Below are 21,520 nucleotides of genomic sequence, written 5' to 3'. Positions count from 1 at the left end.
GACAATTACAATGTTTTTATTTAGCAAATGTACTGGAAGAATTGTTTTTCTGTAAAGACATACAGATATGGCCCAATTCCATAGAGCTTCCATTCTCTCAAATAGCTATGATTTTTTGAAATCAGTTTAATGAACAGAAGGGGATATACGTGGAGACGTCAAACTTATTTTTGTCATAAACCACATGATTCCATTTACCACTAATCCCCAAATAATTGACCCAGGGCCACCAAGAGCTTGCAGAACCCTTGCTGGTGCTTTATAGAGAACAGGCTTTCACACAATTTTAAATGTCCTCTGTTTCTAGCCATGTGAACAGAAAAAAGACATTAAATACTTCCTTAATACCTCTTTTTCCATACTGGCAGTTGCTGAGGTTACCACAGGATCGCTTTGGTTTTTTGTTTGTATTTTTACAATTGCATAAGGAAGGGCAGTGATCTAGAACATTATTTCCCTACTAAGATGTGCTTTAAACTATAGAAAACTTTTGTGAAACCTTGCCTTGTAAAATTGAGAACAGACCCTACAGCATTCATCCTTCTACAGTCTACACTTGACTGAAAGATAAAGGTTTTTTTTCCTGAGAATTGTGTTCCTTTATACTTTGAGTTAGCCCCATATTTGCCTTCTGCTGCCGCCTATTAGGTGCTATGCCTCTCACGTGGCAAGTACCGACATGATTGCCTTTCCACTGTGCCAGACTGTAAAGCATGGAAGAGATGACATGATGTAAGGGTCTGCAATAATTATACAGGAGTGTCCCATATTGAAGCATTCTTTGGTTTGGCAGAGAGAAATGAAGTCTACTGCTAAGATCTGCTTTGCATACTTGTGTTTGAATGTCTTTTTCTTAAGAGAATGTCCAGAGACATCCATAGCAGCCTGAAATGAAAACTCACTAAATGCAAACCCAGTTCTGTAGAAAAAAGAAAGCCCTTAGAAACAAATCTATCAAGAGGGCTCTTCTCACCAAAAAATTAATTACAACTTTACATTACTGAACTCTGATGAACAAAGCATAACATTCCCTCAGATGTGAGGCCCAACTCAAAACACAAAGGAGGAGTACTTATTAAGTACTTAGTTTTCTGAGATATTCATTGCTTGCCCTATTCTTCCATCCCTTCTGGTCTGAAAACAATCTTTCCCCAGTTGTTTTTGGAATGTTTCAGAAAAAAGAAGAAAAACTTTGGCCCTATTAGGGTTAATGCTTTTGCATAGACGTATATGACCATAAACTGGTCGACTAGTAGAGGTCGTCTGCTAACATTGTGACTGAGAACAGGAAGAATACAGCCACAATAATATACAGCTGTCTACTAAAAGTATTGCATACAGACATCTTTGGCCATGCAGTCTCTTGGCCTTCTGAAAATATGTGAGCTGCATTGCTAACATGACAAAAAAAATAGCAATGTTGAGAATTAGAAAGAGGCGGGTATAAGAAGCTGAGATTGATGGGGCACTACTTCGAGCAGTCGTCACCATCTGTGCCAGCCCTGATCGGCCTTTGATTGACACCCCAGTTTTGTGCTTCACATAAGTGATATCTGCAAAATCCAGAAGATCTTTCATTTCCTCGTCTTCATCTACAGGCAACTCTTTTTGTGCTTGAGTCTGTGCCTTTTGTCGCACTTTTCTTTCATTCACCTCAATTTGTGCAAAAATGTCAGGAACGGCATCGACAAATTTGTAGCCTTTGGCTACCTTTCTGTTTTTCTTTGCTCTGCCGTGCTGCTGCTGCTGCCTCTGTGAGATTGCAAATATCCTGTCAATGGCCTCCTCTGTCTGTCTCTTATCTGAAAACCTCAGCAGGCGCTCAGCAGTCTTCCTAAAGCTGGCTGTGTTGCGTACACGAGACAAGATCTGCTTCTCGAGCTGCTGGAAGACAGGCTTAAAATGCTGCAGGTTCCTCTCCACAATCCCTACATAGTCCTTCACTTCTGGCACTGCAGAGCTCCTGATGGCAGAGGCTCGGTCAAAGACAATTTTCTGGCGGTCTGCAATAACCTGTGCAAAGGCAGAGCGGGACCCATCCTCAACGAGCCACAGGTACACCGCGTAGGCATGCTCACTGGTGGTAACAAAAACATCCAGCTGCGGAGAATCTCCACGGACGGTGAAGCTCTGCACGTCAACCGAGGGCCCAATGAAAAGGTAAATGGCCCTCGTGACGGGGTGCCTCAAGAGGGTCGTTACATTCACGTAGTTCGTTCCATTGTACGGGTAGCCCCGGGGATACATCCTTGAGGCGATGGTAGCTTTCTCGCTGTGGCCAGTGTCGTCCATCCAGTACATCTTATATATCCCATCACGGTGCCTAATAAAGGCCCCATGGACATCATCAACAACCGTTTCTTCAAAAGGCACATCCACATTGTGAAAGAAACTGGTTGCTGCCTCCAGGGGACTGTCATCTTCTAGATGGATTTGGTCCACCAGCAAGAGAAGCTGGGGATGGAGAAGTATGAGGTTTCTTTGCAATTTTCTCAGCTTCAGTTTAGGATTGTATGCACCCACTCCTTCTCCCCTGATAAAAACCACCCCGCTTCTCTCCATGGCGGCAACCACTCGTCCCTGACAGTCACCAGCCAAGTCATGTTTATATTTAAGCCACTTTGAGGAACAGTCTTCTGTAATCTGCCCTTCCCATGGGGAGAAGCAGCTCTTGGACACGGCAGGGGAAAACATCAACACATTATTAAAAAAAGTATATTTTGGCCCATACAGAGCTTCTGTTATGAAAGGTACACCATTGGGAGCAAAAGTAAAGGAGTTCTGGTCCGGGTGTTCGTGGCCAGCATTAAAGTTCCGCCACCCCTTGATCCACTCTTTGTACTTGTTCTTATGAACAATATCATATATTGCACGTCCTCCCAGCTTTCCTGACTTGAAGGAAAGGAAAGGCCTGTTGATTTCAGCTGGCAAAGCACTTCCATAGGTTACCACTCCCCAGTCCTCAAAATAATGCAGCTTAGGAACCCCATAGTCTGGAGGAGGTACAGAGCGCAAACTTGCATCATACCTGCCAAAAAGACAAGGAAAATGGGTTTAAAAATCACTTGACTGATTCCATTATCAGCACCTGCACAAAACTCAAAAACCAATTCATTATTTACATCAAGGAGCAAGCTAACAATATAAAGCCCACATGTATGCTTCCTGAGTGAACTAATCATATAGTTGTAGTGATATTTATCAGACTAATCCCTATACAAATTTGTTGTGTGCTTTTTACAGAATAATAGCTGAATGCATCTGCTCCACATTTAAAACAAGCAATTCTTCCACAGTCCAAAAATAAGGTACCACTAGTTTCAAACTAGCCACGTTTTGTCTTACATCATAAAGCTACTGCATCCCAATGAAGTCAGGCAAAAATGCCAGGAGGCCTGCAGGGATGAACAAGGAGCTCCTGGACAAACTCAAACACAAAAAGGAAGCCTACAGAGGGTGGAAGCCAGGACAGGTAGCCTGGGAGGAATACAGAGAAATTGTCCGAGCAGCCAGGGATCAGGTGAGAAAAGCTAAAACCCTGATAGAATTAAATCTGGCCAGGGACATCAAGGACAACAAGAAAAGCTTCTATAGGTACATTGGTGATAAAAGGAAGACTAGGGAAAATGCGGGCCCTCTCCGGAAGGAAATGGGAGACCTGGTTACCCGGGACATGGAGGCTGTGGTACTCAATGGATTTTTGCCTCAGTCTTCACCGGCAAGTGCTCCAGCCACACTGCCCAAGTCGCAGAAGGCAAAGGCAGGGACTGGGAGAATGAATAACTCCCCACTATAGGAGAAGATCAGGTTCAAGACCATCTAAGGAACCTGAAAGTGCACAAGTCCATGGGACCTGATGAGATGCATCTGCAGGTCCTGAGGGAACTGGTGGATGAAGTGGCCTAAGTCACTATCCATCGTATTTGAGAAATTGTGGCAGTCCGGTGAAGTTCCCACTGATTGGAAAAGGAGAAACAGAAACTCCATTTTTAAAGAGGGAAAAAAGGAAGACTCGGGGAACTACAGGCCAATCAGTCTCACCTCTCTGCCCAGCAAGATCATGGATTGGATCCTCCTGGAAACTATGCTAAGGCACATGGAAAATGAGGAGGTGATTGGTGACAGCCAACATGGCTTCACTAAGGGCAAATCGTGCCTGAAAAATCTGGTGGCCTTCTACAATGGGGTTACAGCGTTGGTGGATGAGGGAAGAGCAATGGATGTCATCTACCTGGACTTGTATAAAGCATTTGACAATGTCCTGCATGACATCCTTGTCTCTAAATTGGAGACACGGATTTGACAGATGGACCACTTGGTGGATAAGGAATTGGCTGGATCGTCGCCTCAGAGAGTTGTGGTCAACGGCTTGATGTCCGAGTGGAGAGCAGTGACGAGTGTTGTTCCTTAGGGGTTGGTATTGGGACCGGCACTGTTCAACAAACATCTTTGTCGGTGACATGGACAATGGGATTGAGCGCACCTCAGCAAGTTTGCTGACAACACCAAGCTGTGTGGTGCAGTCAACACGCTGGAGGGAAGGGATGTCATACAGAGGGACCTTGACAGGCTCGAGAGGTGGGCCTGTGCAAACCTCATGAAGTTCAACAAGGCCAAGTGCAAGGTCCTGCACATGGGTTGGGGCAATCCCAAGCACAAATACAGGGTGGGTGATGAGTGGATTAAAAGCAGCCCTGTGGAGAAGTAGTTGGGGGTGCTGGTTGACAAGAAGATCAACATGACCCAACAATGTGCGCTCGCAGCCCAGAAAGCCAACTGTATCCTGGCCTGCATCAAAAGAAGTGTGACCAGCAGGTCAAGGGAGGTGATTCTCCCCCTCTACTCCACTCTCATGAGACCCCACCTGTAGTACTGCGTTCAGCTCTGGGGCCCTCAACATAAGAAGGACATGGACCTGTTTGAGTGGATCCAGAGGGCCATGAAGATGATCAGAGGGCTGGAGCACCTCTCCTATGAAGACAGGCTGAGAGAGTTGGGGTTGTTCAGCCTGGAGAAGAGAAGGCTCCGGGGAGACCTTATAGCAGCCTTCCAGTACCTAAAGGGGGGCTGCAGGAAAGCTGGAGAGGGACTTTTTACAAGGGCACGTAGTGATAGGACAAGGGGTAATGGCTTTAAACTGAAAAAGGGAAGATTTAGATGAGATGTAAGGAAGAAGTTCTTCCCTGTGAGGGTGGTGAGGCACTGGAACAGGTTGCCCAGAGGCTGTGGATGCCCCATCCCTGGCAGTGTTCAAGGCCAGGCTGGATGGGGCTTTGAGCAACCTGGTCTAGTGGAAGGTGTCCCTGCCCATGGCAGGGGGGTTGGAACTAGGTGATCTTTGAAGGTCCTTTCCAACCCTAACCATTCTATGATTGATTCTATGCCCTTTTTATTGACTGCAATAAAATCTTTTAAAAAGGCACATTAGGACCAGGCTGTAAATACTGTCTATTTTGCCCTAGACATCAACATTTGCACCTATTTACTGACTACTTAACCAAAAGAAGCAGTTTATCTGTTTCCCCAAACTGATGGTTATAGAAGTCTGTAGTCTCCAAACAGAATTAGCAATAAACTAAAAATTAATAAAAAGGCATTTTAGAGGATAAATTTTTATGATTTATATGACTTAGTGTATGTTAGTTTCCTTCTCCAACTAGTTTGAAGAAAAATTTGCATGGCTTTCTTTTATAAATTGTAAGATATAAGACATTCAGTTTAAAAAGAGGTCTTAATTCCAGAAAAGGTTACATTGCTTACAATTTTTGTTTTATCCTATCTACAGGAATTAAAACAAACAAAAGATACCCCACAACCAACCATGAAAAACAAAACCTAATTTGCTGGCATTGTTTTTAAGCAACCAAAATAAACAAAACCACCATTAAGCCCAGTAATATTTCTGTTAGACGGTTCCTCATCAGATTTATTCTCTACAGCTAACCAGGAGCCTCTGTCAAGCCTTAGACAATCACAGCTCACGTCCTGCATATGGCTTTGGGTAATTCCAAACAGCTCCGGGAGCCTGCTCTATACGGTCCTTGATGGAGATTTCCCTAAAAGCAGACCTCTTTCCTGAGACTTTAATGCAAGTGGACATGCTCATCAGAGGAGCAACACTGCAGCACAGGGAAAAGGCAATTGTTGGAATATTCAGATTTTTTTTTTTTTTTACTCCAGTGCTTTTAAAAAATTTCTTTCCCTTTGACATCAAAAAGAATTTTCTAAGTATAAATTCCCAAGACTTCCATGGAGACGCAGGAGAAAAGAATGATGGAATGGGGTTGTAGAGGAGAGATTCTGTATTTTGCAAATAATAAGATGAAGGCTGCTTGGAGCCTAATAAACATGCATTCTAATGTGCATATCATAAATGCAAACCAATATATATTCAATAATATTTTTTTTGTAAGGGAGAGAAATAGAGCTACACTAACCCCTTGAAAATGTACTTGTTCTCTCCACAGACTGATGGAATTTATACGTATATCTAAAGCCTCCTGGGTCTTTTAATTTCTTACCTTTAGAAGATTGACATACAAGTTAGCAGAGCTGTAAATTACATGGAAAATATGGATCTAGTCATCTATAATGATATTTTTTCTAAGCATGACTTGCAAATTAGTGTGCAAAAACAACTAATGGTAGCCTTACTACCTACATTACTTTAGCTTTTAAAAGAAAGCTTATATTATTATTTACAGCTTTTAAAAGAAAACTATGCTTTAAATATTCACCTAATTAATTATTAAAGAACACAGTGGGATTAAAACCCATTAGAATAGACCAAATAAACCAATGAATACATGCAGGCAAATTTCCAGTCCTTTTGGAACTGCTTGAAACTGTAGCAACACATACTGTGCATCTATGCCAAGTGAAGTTCTTCTGAGCCTAATGACTCTCTGGGTCGCGCATGGCCAGCCTGATCTCTGCTTCTACAGTACAAATCTAAAGATAACGAATTATCACTAATAGCAAACAGCTGTCAGGTTCCCTTTGAGCCCACTCATTCCCTTTCATACCAGAGAAATTCAGTGTGGAGAGTGCACCACCTCTGCCCTTTGGATGGTGTCCCTGGGCCCTCCACCACTCGGTTCCTTCTGATCTGCTCTGCCAACCAGTTCCCGCTGCCGTTGCGCATGACAAACTTGTCAAGAAACACCAGCTGGCTCTCCGGCCCGTAGAACCAGTTATAGTTGGAATCCGCGATGGCCACAGTTCTCTGAAACCCTTGGGAAAAAGTCAAAAGGAATGTGAGAAAGAACAAATAAATGTACAAAGATGTGTTTGTAGAGCGTGAAGGTGAAGCCAAGCAGTACAAACAGATACAAACAGAAACAGCCCTTTCAGATGTTTATAGACCCACTTGTAAATGAGCCATAAACAGGTTACACAGGAGCTGTTTCCTTCTGCTGTAGGTAACTTGAATACTCACCTTTCTTCTTTGGCTATGGGCTACAGACAGTCAAAGTACTACAAAAAAATGTGAGAAGCAATGTCCCATCCACTTCCTCTCCTCGCTCAAATCTGGCAAAGGTAACTTTCTTTTCACAGCTTTCACTTTCCCTATGTCAATCCAAACTCGCTAAAGCAAGAAAACAGAGGTTCCCACAAGGAAAAGAAAAAGTCAGCTTCACCCTGAAACAGCTAGCATGAGTTCACTTTGCTCTTAGGAACCTCTCCCTGGCAGATGCCCGAGGTCTCACATGGAGTCAGCGCAATTCCTTACATGCCTACGCTGGCAAGCCAAAGCTGCGCTCAGCCCCCCTTACATACATGGCTAGATCTGGCGTTCTTATAGCCAATAAAGTTATCGCTGTCTTTTCAACCATGAATTTGAACAATGTAAGTTCCTAATGAAGTGTCCCTGCAAATAAGCAACAGAAATCCATCACTGAAAACTTGCAAGGCTGCCTGAAACGTAATCTCTTCTGAAAGCTAGAAGGTGTCAGCAATTATTTATTAACTTATAACTGGTTTTGTGTTTGTACATCTCCATCTTTCAGTCACAACTAGGACTTCAAATCAGAGATGCTAAAACACACTGTGAGAGACCAGAGAGTCTGCAAAAGACTCAGCAGAAGAAAAGAAATACTAAAAAGTCTGCAAAATTGACGCATTAGTGACATCAGATATTTCTGTTTAATGCCCACATTGAAAAAAAAAAAAGATTCATGTACCCCTGCACAGAGAAACCTATCATTTGAGTCAATTACATTTTCCATATGAAAAATATTTTAATAAAAATGCTATAAAAATCTATTTCAATGTTTTGTGGAAAACTGGTGATCATGTAAAACTTACCTATACTTTGTTGATACTTTTACCCTGGCTTTATCATTTCCTATTCCTTTCACCTAGTATTTTAGCGTGATGATTTTTGGCAAAGGAAAAAATCAGTAAGAATCCTGAGGAATATTATTTTTCAAATGGAGAACCCTAGAAACAGGTCTGTTTCAAAATCTGAAAACCAGAAATCAAATTCTGAACCATTGCTTTTTCTGCCAAGTGATGTTCCTACCTGGAACTGGTTTTAAAAGCCAGAGTTTAATAAATAATGATCTTTAATAAGCAGTGATAAACAAGGATGTCACTGTTTTGATGGATGATGAAGGTGAAATCCAAGGAAAAGGTTATTTAAAAAAACCCCAAGTCCGATATTATTTAAAAATGGCCTACTTCAAGTATGAAATTTACCGCTGCTTCAAGAATTAGAAGATTCATCTTCATTCACTCAGATGACCTACCTGGCAGGACAGTCCTGTACATAAATGCAAAGTGCTGCTTGAGCCAGGGGTGGCTGAAGTGATTGATATCGAAGTGCCTTTGGACAAGAAACATGTACTGAAACAGCGACCTGGTTGTGTAGCTGCCATAGGCCACCCCTTCATAGAGGGAGCCATCTGTGACCTCCTGCAGCAGGACCACTGACTTCTCCATGATTGCCAACACTTGCTTGGTCCACAAGTAAGCTTCCTGAAGGTAGCCTGAAAGAAAAAGGTGTTGGCAAATCTGATTACACCGCCATAGATCATGGATTATGTCATCTCTACTCCCATAGTGGGATCCTTTACAGCAAGGAATCTGCAATCCAGAGCTCTAAAATACAACCTGGCGCTGCAGCATCCCTGTAGTTCTAGGGTGAAAAATAAACCACTGTATTTAAACACAGCAAAGCAAGGTCACATGAGCAGGGAAAATCTATCAAACACCTTTTGCTAATAAGGTGGGATTATGCTTTCTATCTTAAAAGGAAAATTTCCTTAATGCATTCAGGACATGCAAAAAAGGAAGAGCCACACCAAGACTATTTGTTGTATTTCAAATTAAAGCCTTATGAAAACAGGCTGACGGTCCCCACTAGAGGGCTCCAATAATGCAAATATCCTAATCGGTCATTTTTCACTGGCAGGATCACCAGCGTGGTAAAGAGATCCTCAGAGTTTAAAAATACAAAGAAGTTTACATTTGAGCTGCAGTTAACTGATATTCTACTAATACATGCTCTATTTTAAGACACGCTCGATTCTACTTATTTTTTCATTTTATTGTATAACCTAAAGAGCTATCCAAATAGAAGTTATTTTGGAAAAGTTTTGCAAGGTTAATTCCAAAGGCAGATTCCTCAGTTCCAGAATAAAATTAATCTTCCAACCAGGTTAAGTTGCAGCCTCCACGTATACAAGCCCTAAACAGTTACATTTCTTCTGAAGACTTTCAGAGACCTTACTATTTTGGTCTGCTCTACACAAATCAAGAGCTGGAAAGAGGTTGCGAGAAGACCTTGTCAGGGCTTGTCTGCCTTCACTAAGGAACAAGCACACACACGAGAGCCTCACCACTGCATTTACGTATTGCAGAAGTCAGCACGTGGATCCCAGCAGAGGAATCCACTTATTTTCTTTTGGATTCACTGGCAAGAGAGGTAGGATTCAACAGAGACCAACCGCCTTGCACTTCTATATGACACCTTTGTGTCTACCAAACTCAAAGTGTCTGGACACAGATTTAACCAGACTTATTTCCACCATAGAGCAGAACTCAGCTGGCATATATGACGCCCCGTTACATGGTGAAGCGGTACCTGCTGAATGAAACGCAGGTGCCAGGCTAAGGCAGTATGAGCTACATACAAACCCGCTACTAAGACCGTTTCATTTCCTTGCCACAGTTACAGTATTTATGCTCAGCAGAGTGATGAGCAATTCGGACATCCTACTAGTCAAGGCTGCCAAATCCTGCTCAGTTATCAGATAAAAAATTGCAATGTCAAAGTTAAACAGACAACCTGAATCTAACATGGTATTTTTATCTGCTGGCTGAAAAGATAACTACGATGGGGAAGGCCTGAGCGACAGGGGCAGGTGGCACTACTTACTTCCACTTACTTTACTCACAGCTATCTTGACACTATTTCATTACTCTGATGGAGTTAGCAGCACAGCGGTCTGTCCGAATAAAATCCCAAATGCTTCCACCCTTGTTTTCCCTCGTGACATCACGGCCACAATAGCTATCTTTTGACTACTGCACTAGCGAGAAAGGTATTTTCCATGGTTCAGCACAGTGCATTTACCATTGTAATGCATGTATGTTCTGTTTATTTAGTGTATATCTATGCTATAACCCTGTACCTGTAGTATATTAAAAGAATGATAATACATTAGAATGAAAAAAGTAAGACACTCAACACCTTCTCAGGCTACACAACAAACCAGAACAAATCTCACCTAAAATTAGCAGTATCTATACCAAGGTAGGCCTTACTCAAGTTTCTTTTTTGAGTATCTGAGTGTTTACTTTAACTACAAAGACTTCAATATATATGTGTGCCTAGAATTCATTTCAATTAGTTTCATTTTTCAGTCCTATGACAATGTTTACATGTTGTTAAGCTGGCTATTTAGTCTCTGCATGCTTCAATAGCTGAATTGTGTTTAAAATTATTAGTTGGAATTTAAACCTTTTGGGAGAAAGCTCTACACTAGGATACACTATTTGCAATTGCTATGCATCTGATACAGGAAGAACAGTATGTTTGCTCCCTTTCTCCCTTCCTTTTTTTTTTGTCCTTCAGAAAAAGTCTTTCATCTTGGAATGACAATTTTGTAAAAAACCTTTTTTTTTTTAATTTTAGACCAGCAGAAAAACTTCATTTAAATTGTCATTTTTTAAAAATGAAGTTGCTCTATATTGAAAACAACTGAATTTTCATTTAGAAATATACAGTCTGCTTTGACCTACTTTTGTTTGAAATATCATCACTATTTTCAAATTGCTCAAGTGTTGCTGAATTTGCTTCTCCCCCGCCCCCCAAAAACCCCACCAACCTTTGGTGAAAGAAATATTGCCCAACTTTATTTGTGATGTTACCATTGTTTGGCACAAAGCATACTTATGGTCTATACTCTAATGAAAAGCAGAGTCATCTTGCAAACTGCCAGCTTTCTGCAACAACGGAGGCTTGGGGAAGGATGGAATTATGAGGAATTTAGCAAAACCCACTGAATAAACATGATCTGAGTCTTCAATTTGTGGAAGGCAAGATAGGAGGAAATGGAGTAACTTCCACACATACCCTTGCTGCTTTTCAGCATATGCACATCAGTGAATGTGCCTGTTGAGACAAACACTTCACAAAAAGATGATCCCCCCAAACACAGTTAGGTGCCACAGTTTTTTGTCACACTTCTTTGGGCATCTAAAAGCTCCAACGATGGGCAGATGTGCCTTTGCTTGGCAGGGCTGTACAGCTTGGCAATGCCATCAGCATCCAAAAACTAGATTTTCTTTGACTTGCAGCAAGTAAGTAATTCCATTGGGCATCATGTTTTCAAAATATTCCTAGTACATATTAAATAATCACTTGATCAAATACTGACACATTCTTTTAAAAGCAGGAGCTGGCTCCATGACTTCCACCTCTCAGCCGAAGTACCACTGGGGTTTAAAGTCAGGATTTCTAATCTGCTCTCTCCCTCTGACTCCGTGACCTGCATTCTCGTTTACACTGCGTACCACTTAGGAGGAGAGGGATAGCCCCCAGGCAGAGCAGCCAAAAGCAGGTGGTGAGGTTATTCACCTGGGAACTGGGAAGGATGGGTTTAAGTCCCCGAAGCAAAGAAGGAGATGACACCTGGCACAGACACCTCTTGGATGAAGGTTTTGGGATGCAAGGGCTTAGTTCAGAGGGAAAAAGGTAAAGCCCTGGTCATCTCCATAGAAAAGGATGCTGAAAAGAAAGGTCCTGAGCTGTGGCCTTTGGGTGGATAAAGTTATACCTTTGCAGCTCTCTCAGGGAGACAGGACAGAAGTCTTGGATGAAATTCCAGGTTATCCTCTTATCTAGCTCCCAGCTCAGAGTGTGGGGTGCTTCTGACTGCTGACCTTCTCAGTTGCGTTGTGTAAGGAGAGCAAGGACATCGCTCTTTACTGATCATCTGCCCTGAAAGACCCTGTCTGTAAATCTGGACTGGACAGACTATACACAAGGCGATTTTTGATTCTTACAAACAGTGAGGTAAGAATTTCAGAATCACTTAGATAACTGAATTTATATACACAGGTATATATGCATATATATTATACCTTGTACATCTGCCCACAGACTTTCGTTCTATTCAGCAAATCAAATTTTTCTAAGCAGCAAAGAGCAAACCCAACACTGCTGTACTCTCAGAAGCATTGCTATCAGTTCCTGACCTTTGCTGCATAAATCGCTGATTGAGTTGATGATACACTTCAGAAAAACGTTCCTGTGTTTTAGCACATACCTTGATTCATCAGAACCAGGCTTCCAGCCAGCAGGGCCACACAGTTGGTAGGCTGGTGGTTGTGGAGGTACTGGAAGCCCCATCCACGTCTGTATGATGTTTCGTACATATATCCCGAGGCATTGGCAATTACCTCAAGAAATCTCTCTTGTTGAGTCTTGCTAAGATAGCTGTACAAGAAGTCATACGCGGTGGCAAAACCAACCAAGGAGTGAGCAAGAGGGACCTCATCCCACGGAGCATCCTTCACTAGCCTGTCAATAAAGAAAGGTGCCAATTAATTGAGTTTCTCCATTACCATACTGTGAGGCGTGTATGACAATGTCTCTGAAGTTAGGCAATTCCATGTTGAATTTTAACACAGTAGTAAGCTACTTACCAAGTCTCTGAGACCATTTTTTCTTTCCTAAGTACAGAACCTTCAAAGTTCATTAATTTTCTTAGAAAGATTAAGTTGTTAAATATTAAAACAGTGCTTGCAATATTCTGGGTTTTGCTAGGAGAAACAGATATGCAGAATATTGGTCATACAGAAACAGAATCTATTTATCTGAAGCAATATTCACATCATTTTTGTGAGAAAGTAATATCCCATAGTTTATACTCCTTCAAAAATCTGTAACAACCCTTTTCTTTCCCAAAGGAGCCAAATGTCGACAAATTCCTGAATGGTGGCTATGGGACTGAAGTTGTCTTTAAAGCAAGTATAATAAAATAACTCACTATGCTGTTTCTTCATTTCCCAAATGCATTCAAGGGTAGAAGTAGAGATGATGAAATTTACTTTCATGACTACAGTTCAAACTAACATACTTATTAGCATTAAACCCCCCAGTGTTTAACATTAAACAGAGGTAAAATTATGCCACTACTCAAAATTATTTTCTAGGAACTACCTGCTTGTATCCAATAATTACATTGAACTTAGCAAAATAGTAAATTTGTACAAAGAAAATTCATAAGAGAGGTGGAGGCAGTGTAGAACAAATATTTCTCTTAAATCAAGCATACATTGTGTAGCAAAGACTTTAGTTTTGCGGTGCTGACAGTACTTTCAGGCCACAGTTCTTCTACAGAAAAGGAAATGTGAAGGAATACATACTGAAAAAAAATATCTTTGATAAACTGAACAATCATTAGTTGCTTTCATGGTTGTTCTCTTCTTTCACTATCTGTACAATATATTTTTTATTACAGAAGTAAATTTTAAATTGTGAAGATAAGAGTGTCCTACTGCAATCATGGAAATGGTGTTGTGCTCCTGAAGACACGCACCTTCCAGCTTCAACTGTTCATGAATCTATAAATATGATTTCATCTTAATTTGTGTAAGCAGTAGTGTGAACAAACAAATGAGAAAAAAGAGCAAAGTTTTTAAAAAATCCTCATTCTGCTATAGGAGCATTTATTTGCATTCAAAATGCATGAATGAACCACGTAGAAATTATGATCATCACCCTAGGGCACTGCAACTATGGTGAAACACAACATGTACAAGTGAGAAAAATGACCTTTAATTTTTATTTCAGTATACCTAACATCATTGGACGAACTCAGATGAACTTGGCACATTCATACCTGTATGTAAGGAAAGCCTCTGTAGGCTTTTTGATTAACGGAATTTCCAACAGTTTTAAGTGTTCGCCTTCTCTCAGCTTCAATCCCATCTGCTGAGTGAAGTTATACATTCATTTTTCCTTTTTTTTTAAATGAAATCTTTATCTCACAGATTTAAAATTAAATACATGAATGCATCCAGCATTTAGCAGCAGGATTTGACCTTTTTTTTAAAACCAGAGTTTTCATTGGACTAGATTATTTTGTTTGCACAATTTTGTTTCTTGGTTAACAGAAAGGCATTGACAGAAAATGGTTGTGAACAATACGAAGACAGCCAGCTCTAAGTGTGGTAACAAATAACTGTCAAAGCATCAGGGAAAAAAGTTCTAGAAATTTACTACTCATCTTCTTCACATCCTCATGCTATTCTCTGTGGTCAATGTCAGGAACATTTCTCTGTCTTTTTTTTTCCTGGTTCAAACTCTAAATATATCAGTGAAGACTTCCAGCCAGGTATAGTAAAATTTCTTACTTATGTTTTCACTTAATTATTGTGCAAAAAATTATTGACCTGTATGCCAAAACATTTACATGCTTTTCCTCGACGCTTGTGCTTTCGGTATTTCCAGATAAACTGGAAGAAAACGTAGCTGAACTAGGCAAGAAACTCTTCCAACTCTCCAGATTTATTTATACTGTCACTGAGGCACAAAAATTGAAAATCCGAGTTAACTGCTTATTTGTCAATCTCAATTAATTCTCTGCATCTCTATTTCTCCTTTTTTATCTTTCCTTATCATTGAAAAAGCTCTTAAAATGTTGTTAGTCCTAGACATAAAAGTAAAGTTGCATTCTATGCTGGTTACTTTCAACACTCTGGCACCATGATTGCTGTCAGAAATCCTTTGACACACGAATATACCTTTGACCAACTATATAATGAATCCTAATTTCCAAAGTATTTTTAGTTTTGCTTTTCACTAAACATTTGCACATTCAGAAATCAGAGTTCAAATGGGTAGAGGAAATATCACTTTAAAGGCCTCTGCCTGGAACAATTACAAAGTGATTGAGGCTAAGCTATACGTTAGGGGGGAAGAAAAGAACAATGAAAGATTTTGAGTTAACTCAAAAGTTTAATTCAAAGTTCAGTATCCTTATAACAACATACAAATTGCTAATTAGAATGTGCTTAAAGCTATTTAATGATCTTTACCTAACTAAATCTTAAATGGGATTTGACAGTGGAACTGATTTATTGTAACTTTCATTGTTAAGATGTATGCTAACTTTATGTTTGGTTTCGAATGCAACACTGCATCAAATTCTATAGTATAAGAGCATATATTAGTCTCTGTGGCACCACTTCTGCTAAGACAGAAAGCACACTTCTACATGGGAAGTGCTAAATCGATCAGTTATAACTACATTTAGGTTGTTGATTTCTTCAGAAAAAACTCCAAACCCTTCAGTGTAAAAAACCTTATGTTAGGCATCCTAAGCCTACATACTGGCATAGTTACCCACCTCAGGTTAGACAAAGTAATTTTGCCATAATTTCCCTCAAAATTGCAATTCTGTATAATAAGTCTTGTGTAGAATTTAACGAAGATGCACATAAGTAATAGAGAAAATTAAAGATGGATGATTTAAAGACCCTTATTTCTAAACATACAAAACCACAGTCAACATCTGTTCTTAAAATGAAGCTCTCCTGAAGTAATAACTCGTTAGCTGATATAAATCAGTGCACCTCCATTAACTGAATTTCAATGGAACCAAGCAATGTACACCAAACAATGTGGAACATGATTCACAAGAAGAATGGTCAAGTAGCAAGCATTAAATGCTTTTTGTATCTAAATTACGCTCTCATTTTTCAAATGGATCTCCAGTGTCAGATTTGGTAAACAGGCAGGCTGATAAACTGTGGGAAAGCACGGTACCATAGGCCTGCACTGAACATATTATGTGAAAACAGAGTTTTCAGGGCTATCTATTAACTACTCTGCTCTGAAATAAGAAAGAAAAGTTGTGTGTATTTATACAAATAAAGATAGGTAAAAACATGTCAATGCTTTGCACTGGAAAACAGCTATTTTCTAAGCCTCTCAGGAGTAAAACTTAACATCAGATAGTATGAACCTCAGCTTAGCAATTAACTGTGTCTGAAGACAGCAAGTAACCTTTACCTGAATGCTTTATTAGACTCTTTAATCTTTTAAAGGTATCAGATATTACAAAAAAAGAATCCGAAGTAAATAAAAATATCCATGATGGATTCTTTAGTACAGAGCAACTACTTAGTTGCAAACATAAGCACTTTCAGCAAAGGCAACCATTCCAAAAATTCTAAAACGTATTTTGAAATAACAGTTAAACCATAAATCCATCCCTACAGACAGTACCAAAAAAAAAAATTTTTTTTTACACTTATATACCTATACCTGTGTTTGGAAGAGGTACCTATCTGGAAACTTGAGAAGGTTTATAAAAGAGCAAAAAGTGCTGAACGAGTTTGCTGCCTAATGATCAAACTCCATAAACATCCAAAGCCATATGCATCGTTCTGCACAAAGAACAGCAGTCTGGACAAACTCTGTGGATGGCACAGGACAAATACATGCCTGGGGTGTTCTTTTAAGTTCTCATCTGTGTCATATAAACTATTTTTGTTACTTGATTTTAAACATTTAGAGTTTGATATAAATCCTCCATGAAGCAACTGGAGAAATAAAGAGGATAAGGTTGGTATTATGGATAAGCAGTATGGTTTTCCTACATGTGTTGAGAATTTTAGCGTGGTGCAAGGCTGTTGGTTATCTGGTTTAGATTTGCCACCTTCTACAATGAACAATGATTCTAGAGAGGGGGTTCAGACCCAGTTCTTCAGTCACCAATTTATGATGTCAAGAACCATCACCACGCATGCACTGCATTATCCAAGGCTAAGAGTGTACTTACCACCTTCACTAAATGTGATCCCATGCTCTAAATAAGTATACCCATTGTATACAATTTTGGATGGGAAGTAAAAATCAGTACCAACAGCAACAAAAACAACAAGAAAAACTGTGGTAAAATTACCACATTATCTCCATTTCTTGGCAACATTCCTAATGCTACTAATGTCTCTTCTCTCAGAAGAAATGGTTTTCTGTATTTTTCCCTCATTTCTCTCTACTAATAACTACTTCCTCACTGAAACCAGAAGTATTAGCATTTCTCTAAGAAATATAAGCCAAGAGGGAAAAACCACTGTCTGCCCAGTTCAAGGCAGGATTTAAATCAAACTCTCCTGCTTAAGTGAGTTCCCTGATCACAGCCTGTGGGATGTTTAGAATCGCCTTTCCTTCACTTTGTATCCAGACAAATAGAAGTAAATCGGAAAATAACACTCTCTAACTCGAGAAATAGAATACCCTTCCAGGCGGTATAAGGTCTGATTTCTAGCCTCTATGTCAATAAGTAATATGGCATCACTGCATGCAAAATGAAGCATTAAGCACATCCTGACATATATATTACACAAGTAATCCACATCCTTAAGTTTAATGCTCCAAACTTTCCCATGACAAACTACTTACTGCAGAATAACTCTCGGAGGTTGAGGGCAGATTAAGCTAATGACAGAAGGAAGCACGCCAGTACTCCCTCCTCAGTACCGAACCTCTCATTCTCACTAGGTGGATGCAAAGGAAAGGAATCAAGGCTCTTTTCTAAAGGCTTACAGGTGAAAATTAATTCAAGGACAGCCCTCTAGTGCCTTTTGATGCAATCTGTCTTAGACGTGGTAGCGAGCTAACGGCATGGTTGAGTTTAATGCACATTAAATGTCAAGTGTGGATGCAAACGCGGCATGTAATGGGGCCAACTGACCTCTTGATCCTTCAGTCGATTGCATCATTGTACAGTCTTCCCAATGCCAATGGCAATGTCCTGGCACTCCGCTGACCCTTGCTATTGTTCTGACCCACTGCTGGGGGAAGGAGATACGGCTTTAAACTTCCCATCAGGCAAAGGAGAGAAATAGTCTTCTGTGGCCAGAGGGAGTATACATACCAAGCGGGAGTATACCTACCAAGGGGAATGAGACCACCAACATGTATTTTATAAACTAGACTCAATTTTCAGTATTTTTCTTACAAAGCCTCCAAACCAAAATATTTTCTTGTGCTCAAATTGAATATTTTCTTCACTAATGGAACAATATCTTCCAATTTTTATTTTGGAAAGAAAAAAGAAGAATCCTTGAAAAAACCTGTTTCATCCAAAACAACCTCTCAGCTTTCACCCTTGCCACATTTTTCTGGTTGGCTGCCAAAACAAAAACTCTATTATCTGCACAGTCTAAGTGCTTGGTCAGTTGCAACAACAAAAATGTTAAGAATAAAAAACATCCTTGAAAAACTGATGATTTATATTTCCAGTGTCTAAGGTAAAACATGACAAGTTTGTCCCTATCTCTTTACCAGTTGTATTGCAGCAGCAGCCACTCTGACATGATCATGTTGACTGCAGCTCAGTTCACAGGGAGACAGGCAAAGGAGTGGTTAAATGTAAAACGGCTACATTCATATCAATATGGAAAAAAAAGGTAACATATAGACAACATTTTTCAGAAGTTTTAAGAGCTTACTATAAAAGTAGAGTTGCACCGCTTAGGTGCTGAGAAGGCAACTAAAACTTTACTCCTTTGGAAACCTTCATCTACTTTCGATCCTCCTTCTCTCTGTTTCCCCATAGGTCTATAATCATCATTCTGCTGTTTCTAATGCTTCTTTCAGGTCCTCTTCTCTCATTTCTGGCTTTGATCACAAGAGAGTCCTTTTCACACTGGGCTCGCTCTTAGTATCAATCACGATCCTTCTGTGTTGACATATTAATAAACAAGAACTGAGTCTGTTTTAGTAGTTCCCAGTGCCATACTAAGCAGACACAGAAATTTACTTATGTTATTATTTCAGCAGATTACCTCCAGCTCTTGTTGTAGTAAATTTTTATACCAGGCATGCCACAAAGTGAGCTCCCTGTAGCTACCACAGAACTTCAGCACCAATTTATCTCCTAGAGAACCTATCAATTAAAAAAGAAGGTATAAAAGAAACTCTTCAAAATCCAGCTAGCCATTTAATTTCACAGTCATGCACAATTTCTATTTTTAAATGCTACATATGAAAAAGATAAAAACAGCATGACGGTTTGACATTTCTCTTACTAACATAATATATATTCCAGATACCAAATTCATCTTGCTACCCTTCCTTTTCTTTTTCTTTCTGCCTGTAGAAGACTATCTCAGCATCCCCCAAGCTTCTTTTATACTAACTTCTGTGCCACAGTCTTATAAAACCCTCCCATGTTTTCTTTGAATGTGACTGCTGGTTGATTATTGGGCATCAAACAGATGGTCTAAATTTGTGGTGTCAGCACAGAGACTTGCTTTATTTCAACTCAGCACATATGAATTTATTTTAGTTATACATTTATCTACACATTTAATTATTTATATTTATGTATTTTTACTTTTTAAACCATATTGTTCAACACCGAGCACTATCTGGATACTAAAAGCAACAGTCCTACAGCATGCTCTAATACTTTTAATAAACAGAGACTAACAGAAGGCTGTAGGTTTGCTGGTTAATATGAAATAGCAGAAAGGTCACAGTGTTATGCCGAAGCCTCCCGTTAGCTTTTCCTTACTCACTGCTATTTCCTTGGAATGTTCACACGTGCTTGACAGCAATTATCTCCCCTATGAAACCCACAGAACCAGGCTTACTGTCAAATCCCACACCTTACTGCACATTGGTAACATACTTGTCGTTAAAAACAGTGCATCAACTATGTGCAAAAAAAAAAAAAAAAAAAGGTAGTATAGAAATCTCGTCTGGCAACTGCAAATGGGGAAGCCTCTTCTGCTGTAAGGGCACAGAATTTGTGAACTTCTAAGGCATTTTTTTATAAGGCGGGCTTACTAAAGAAGAGGGTTTTTCACTGCTTTGTCCAAAACACAGAATCTGACTGGACTCTTATTTCTGCATGATGTGTGACTCCGATTACATCACTCCGCTCAGTGCGGGAACAGGCCGAGGCGGCATATGGAAAGAATCACGAGTACAGATCTCCTTGGCCAAAAACGCGCTTCTGGTGGGGAGTGCTCTAGGGGCCAGTCAGAGATAAAATGCCAGAAAACGCATCTTTATCCTCTTTCTCTGTAAAATAAGATAATACGACTTAGATATAAGGACAAACTTTCCGTAAGATTCTAGGCAGCATCTAGATATCAAATCCCAGGAAAACCAAGTGAGTTATTTAACACCAGCTTCTAATTTTTACAGGCAAACCCATTAAAGTTCATCTATTTTTATTGAAATATTAATGCACTACGTTTCCCTGCTCTTGCTAGTCTCCAAAACATTGTCCGTTCCCATATTATTTTGGGTGATTGTTATAGTTAGCTATTAGCCATTGCCCCTTTGTTTATTTTAAAATGTAAACCTACTCCAGGATGTAGCAATTACGGATGCTCTGTTATGAGCAGCACGCTCATCAACATTGGTTGTTATGACAAACGGCTCAAGCTCCGTCAGCCTACATGAACGGGAACTCAATTAAGGGGGTACTTTATTATGTGATATAAAATGACTATTGTAATAGATGAGAAAAGACAAAAGCGCTTAATTACAGCCCCTTCCACGCATGTATCAATTACCGGTAGACTTTCTCATAATTGTATCCTGAGATATTGAACCATACTTGGACTATTGAGGATTCTCGCTAATGTAAAGATGAAATTTAAAATGTCAGTCTCCTTAATCTCCTGTCATTCTGGGACAAATAACCAGTGACATTTTAAACCATATTTATTTTACCCAACTACCGCACACACTACCAAAATACACTGTTTTCTGGTAAGGCTTGAATTTTATTTAATATCGCCACAAAAATTAGAGGAAACTCATCCAACTGGAATTCTTTTTTTAAATTCTAGAGCTATTTTAGAGTCAATGCCATGTCAGCAGAAGTCAAAAGAAATCCAGATTATACTATTGAAAGAATCGAGCTGCCAACAAGGAATCTATATGACCACTAGGTTTAACTTTCCAACACGCGTTGATGAATCTGTCAATGACAAAAAGATGTTTTTCAGGCAATTCACATGGCAGTCTAGGCACCTA

General features: G+C 39.8%; 1 protein-coding gene across 8 annotated transcripts in view; it reads right to left on the bottom strand.

The window, feature by feature from the left end:
- Nucleotides 1–21,520, bottom strand: part of DSE (dermatan sulfate epimerase) — a 37,987-nt gene continuing 16,467 nt past the window's right edge. For 7 of the 8 annotated variants that reach the window (XM_030002999.2, XM_030003017.2, XM_041118813.1 and 4 more), the window contains 4 exons: nt 12,777–13,030; nt 8,751–8,990; nt 7,026–7,233; nt 1–3,028 (listed from right to left, as the gene is read on the bottom strand). In XM_030002999.2, the coding sequence (XP_029858859.1) occupies nt 1,267–3,028; nt 7,026–7,233; nt 8,751–8,990; nt 12,777–13,030 (2,464 nt within the window). In that variant the 3' untranslated portion in view covers nt 1–1,266. Of the gene's footprint in view, nt 3,029–7,025; nt 7,234–8,750; nt 8,991–12,776; nt 13,031–21,520 lie in introns of those variants that run through there. The other variant, XM_041118816.1, reaches the window with a different exon arrangement.

The sequence above is a fragment of the Aquila chrysaetos genome, chromosome 2, assembly GCF_900496995.4.
Source record: "Aquila chrysaetos chrysaetos chromosome 2, bAquChr1.4, whole genome shotgun sequence".
In the NCBI taxonomy this organism is placed as follows: Eukaryota; Metazoa; Chordata; class Aves; order Accipitriformes; family Accipitridae; genus Aquila; species Aquila chrysaetos.
Note: the sequence above shows the minus strand (reverse complement) of the source record. Positions and strands in the feature narration are given on the sequence as shown.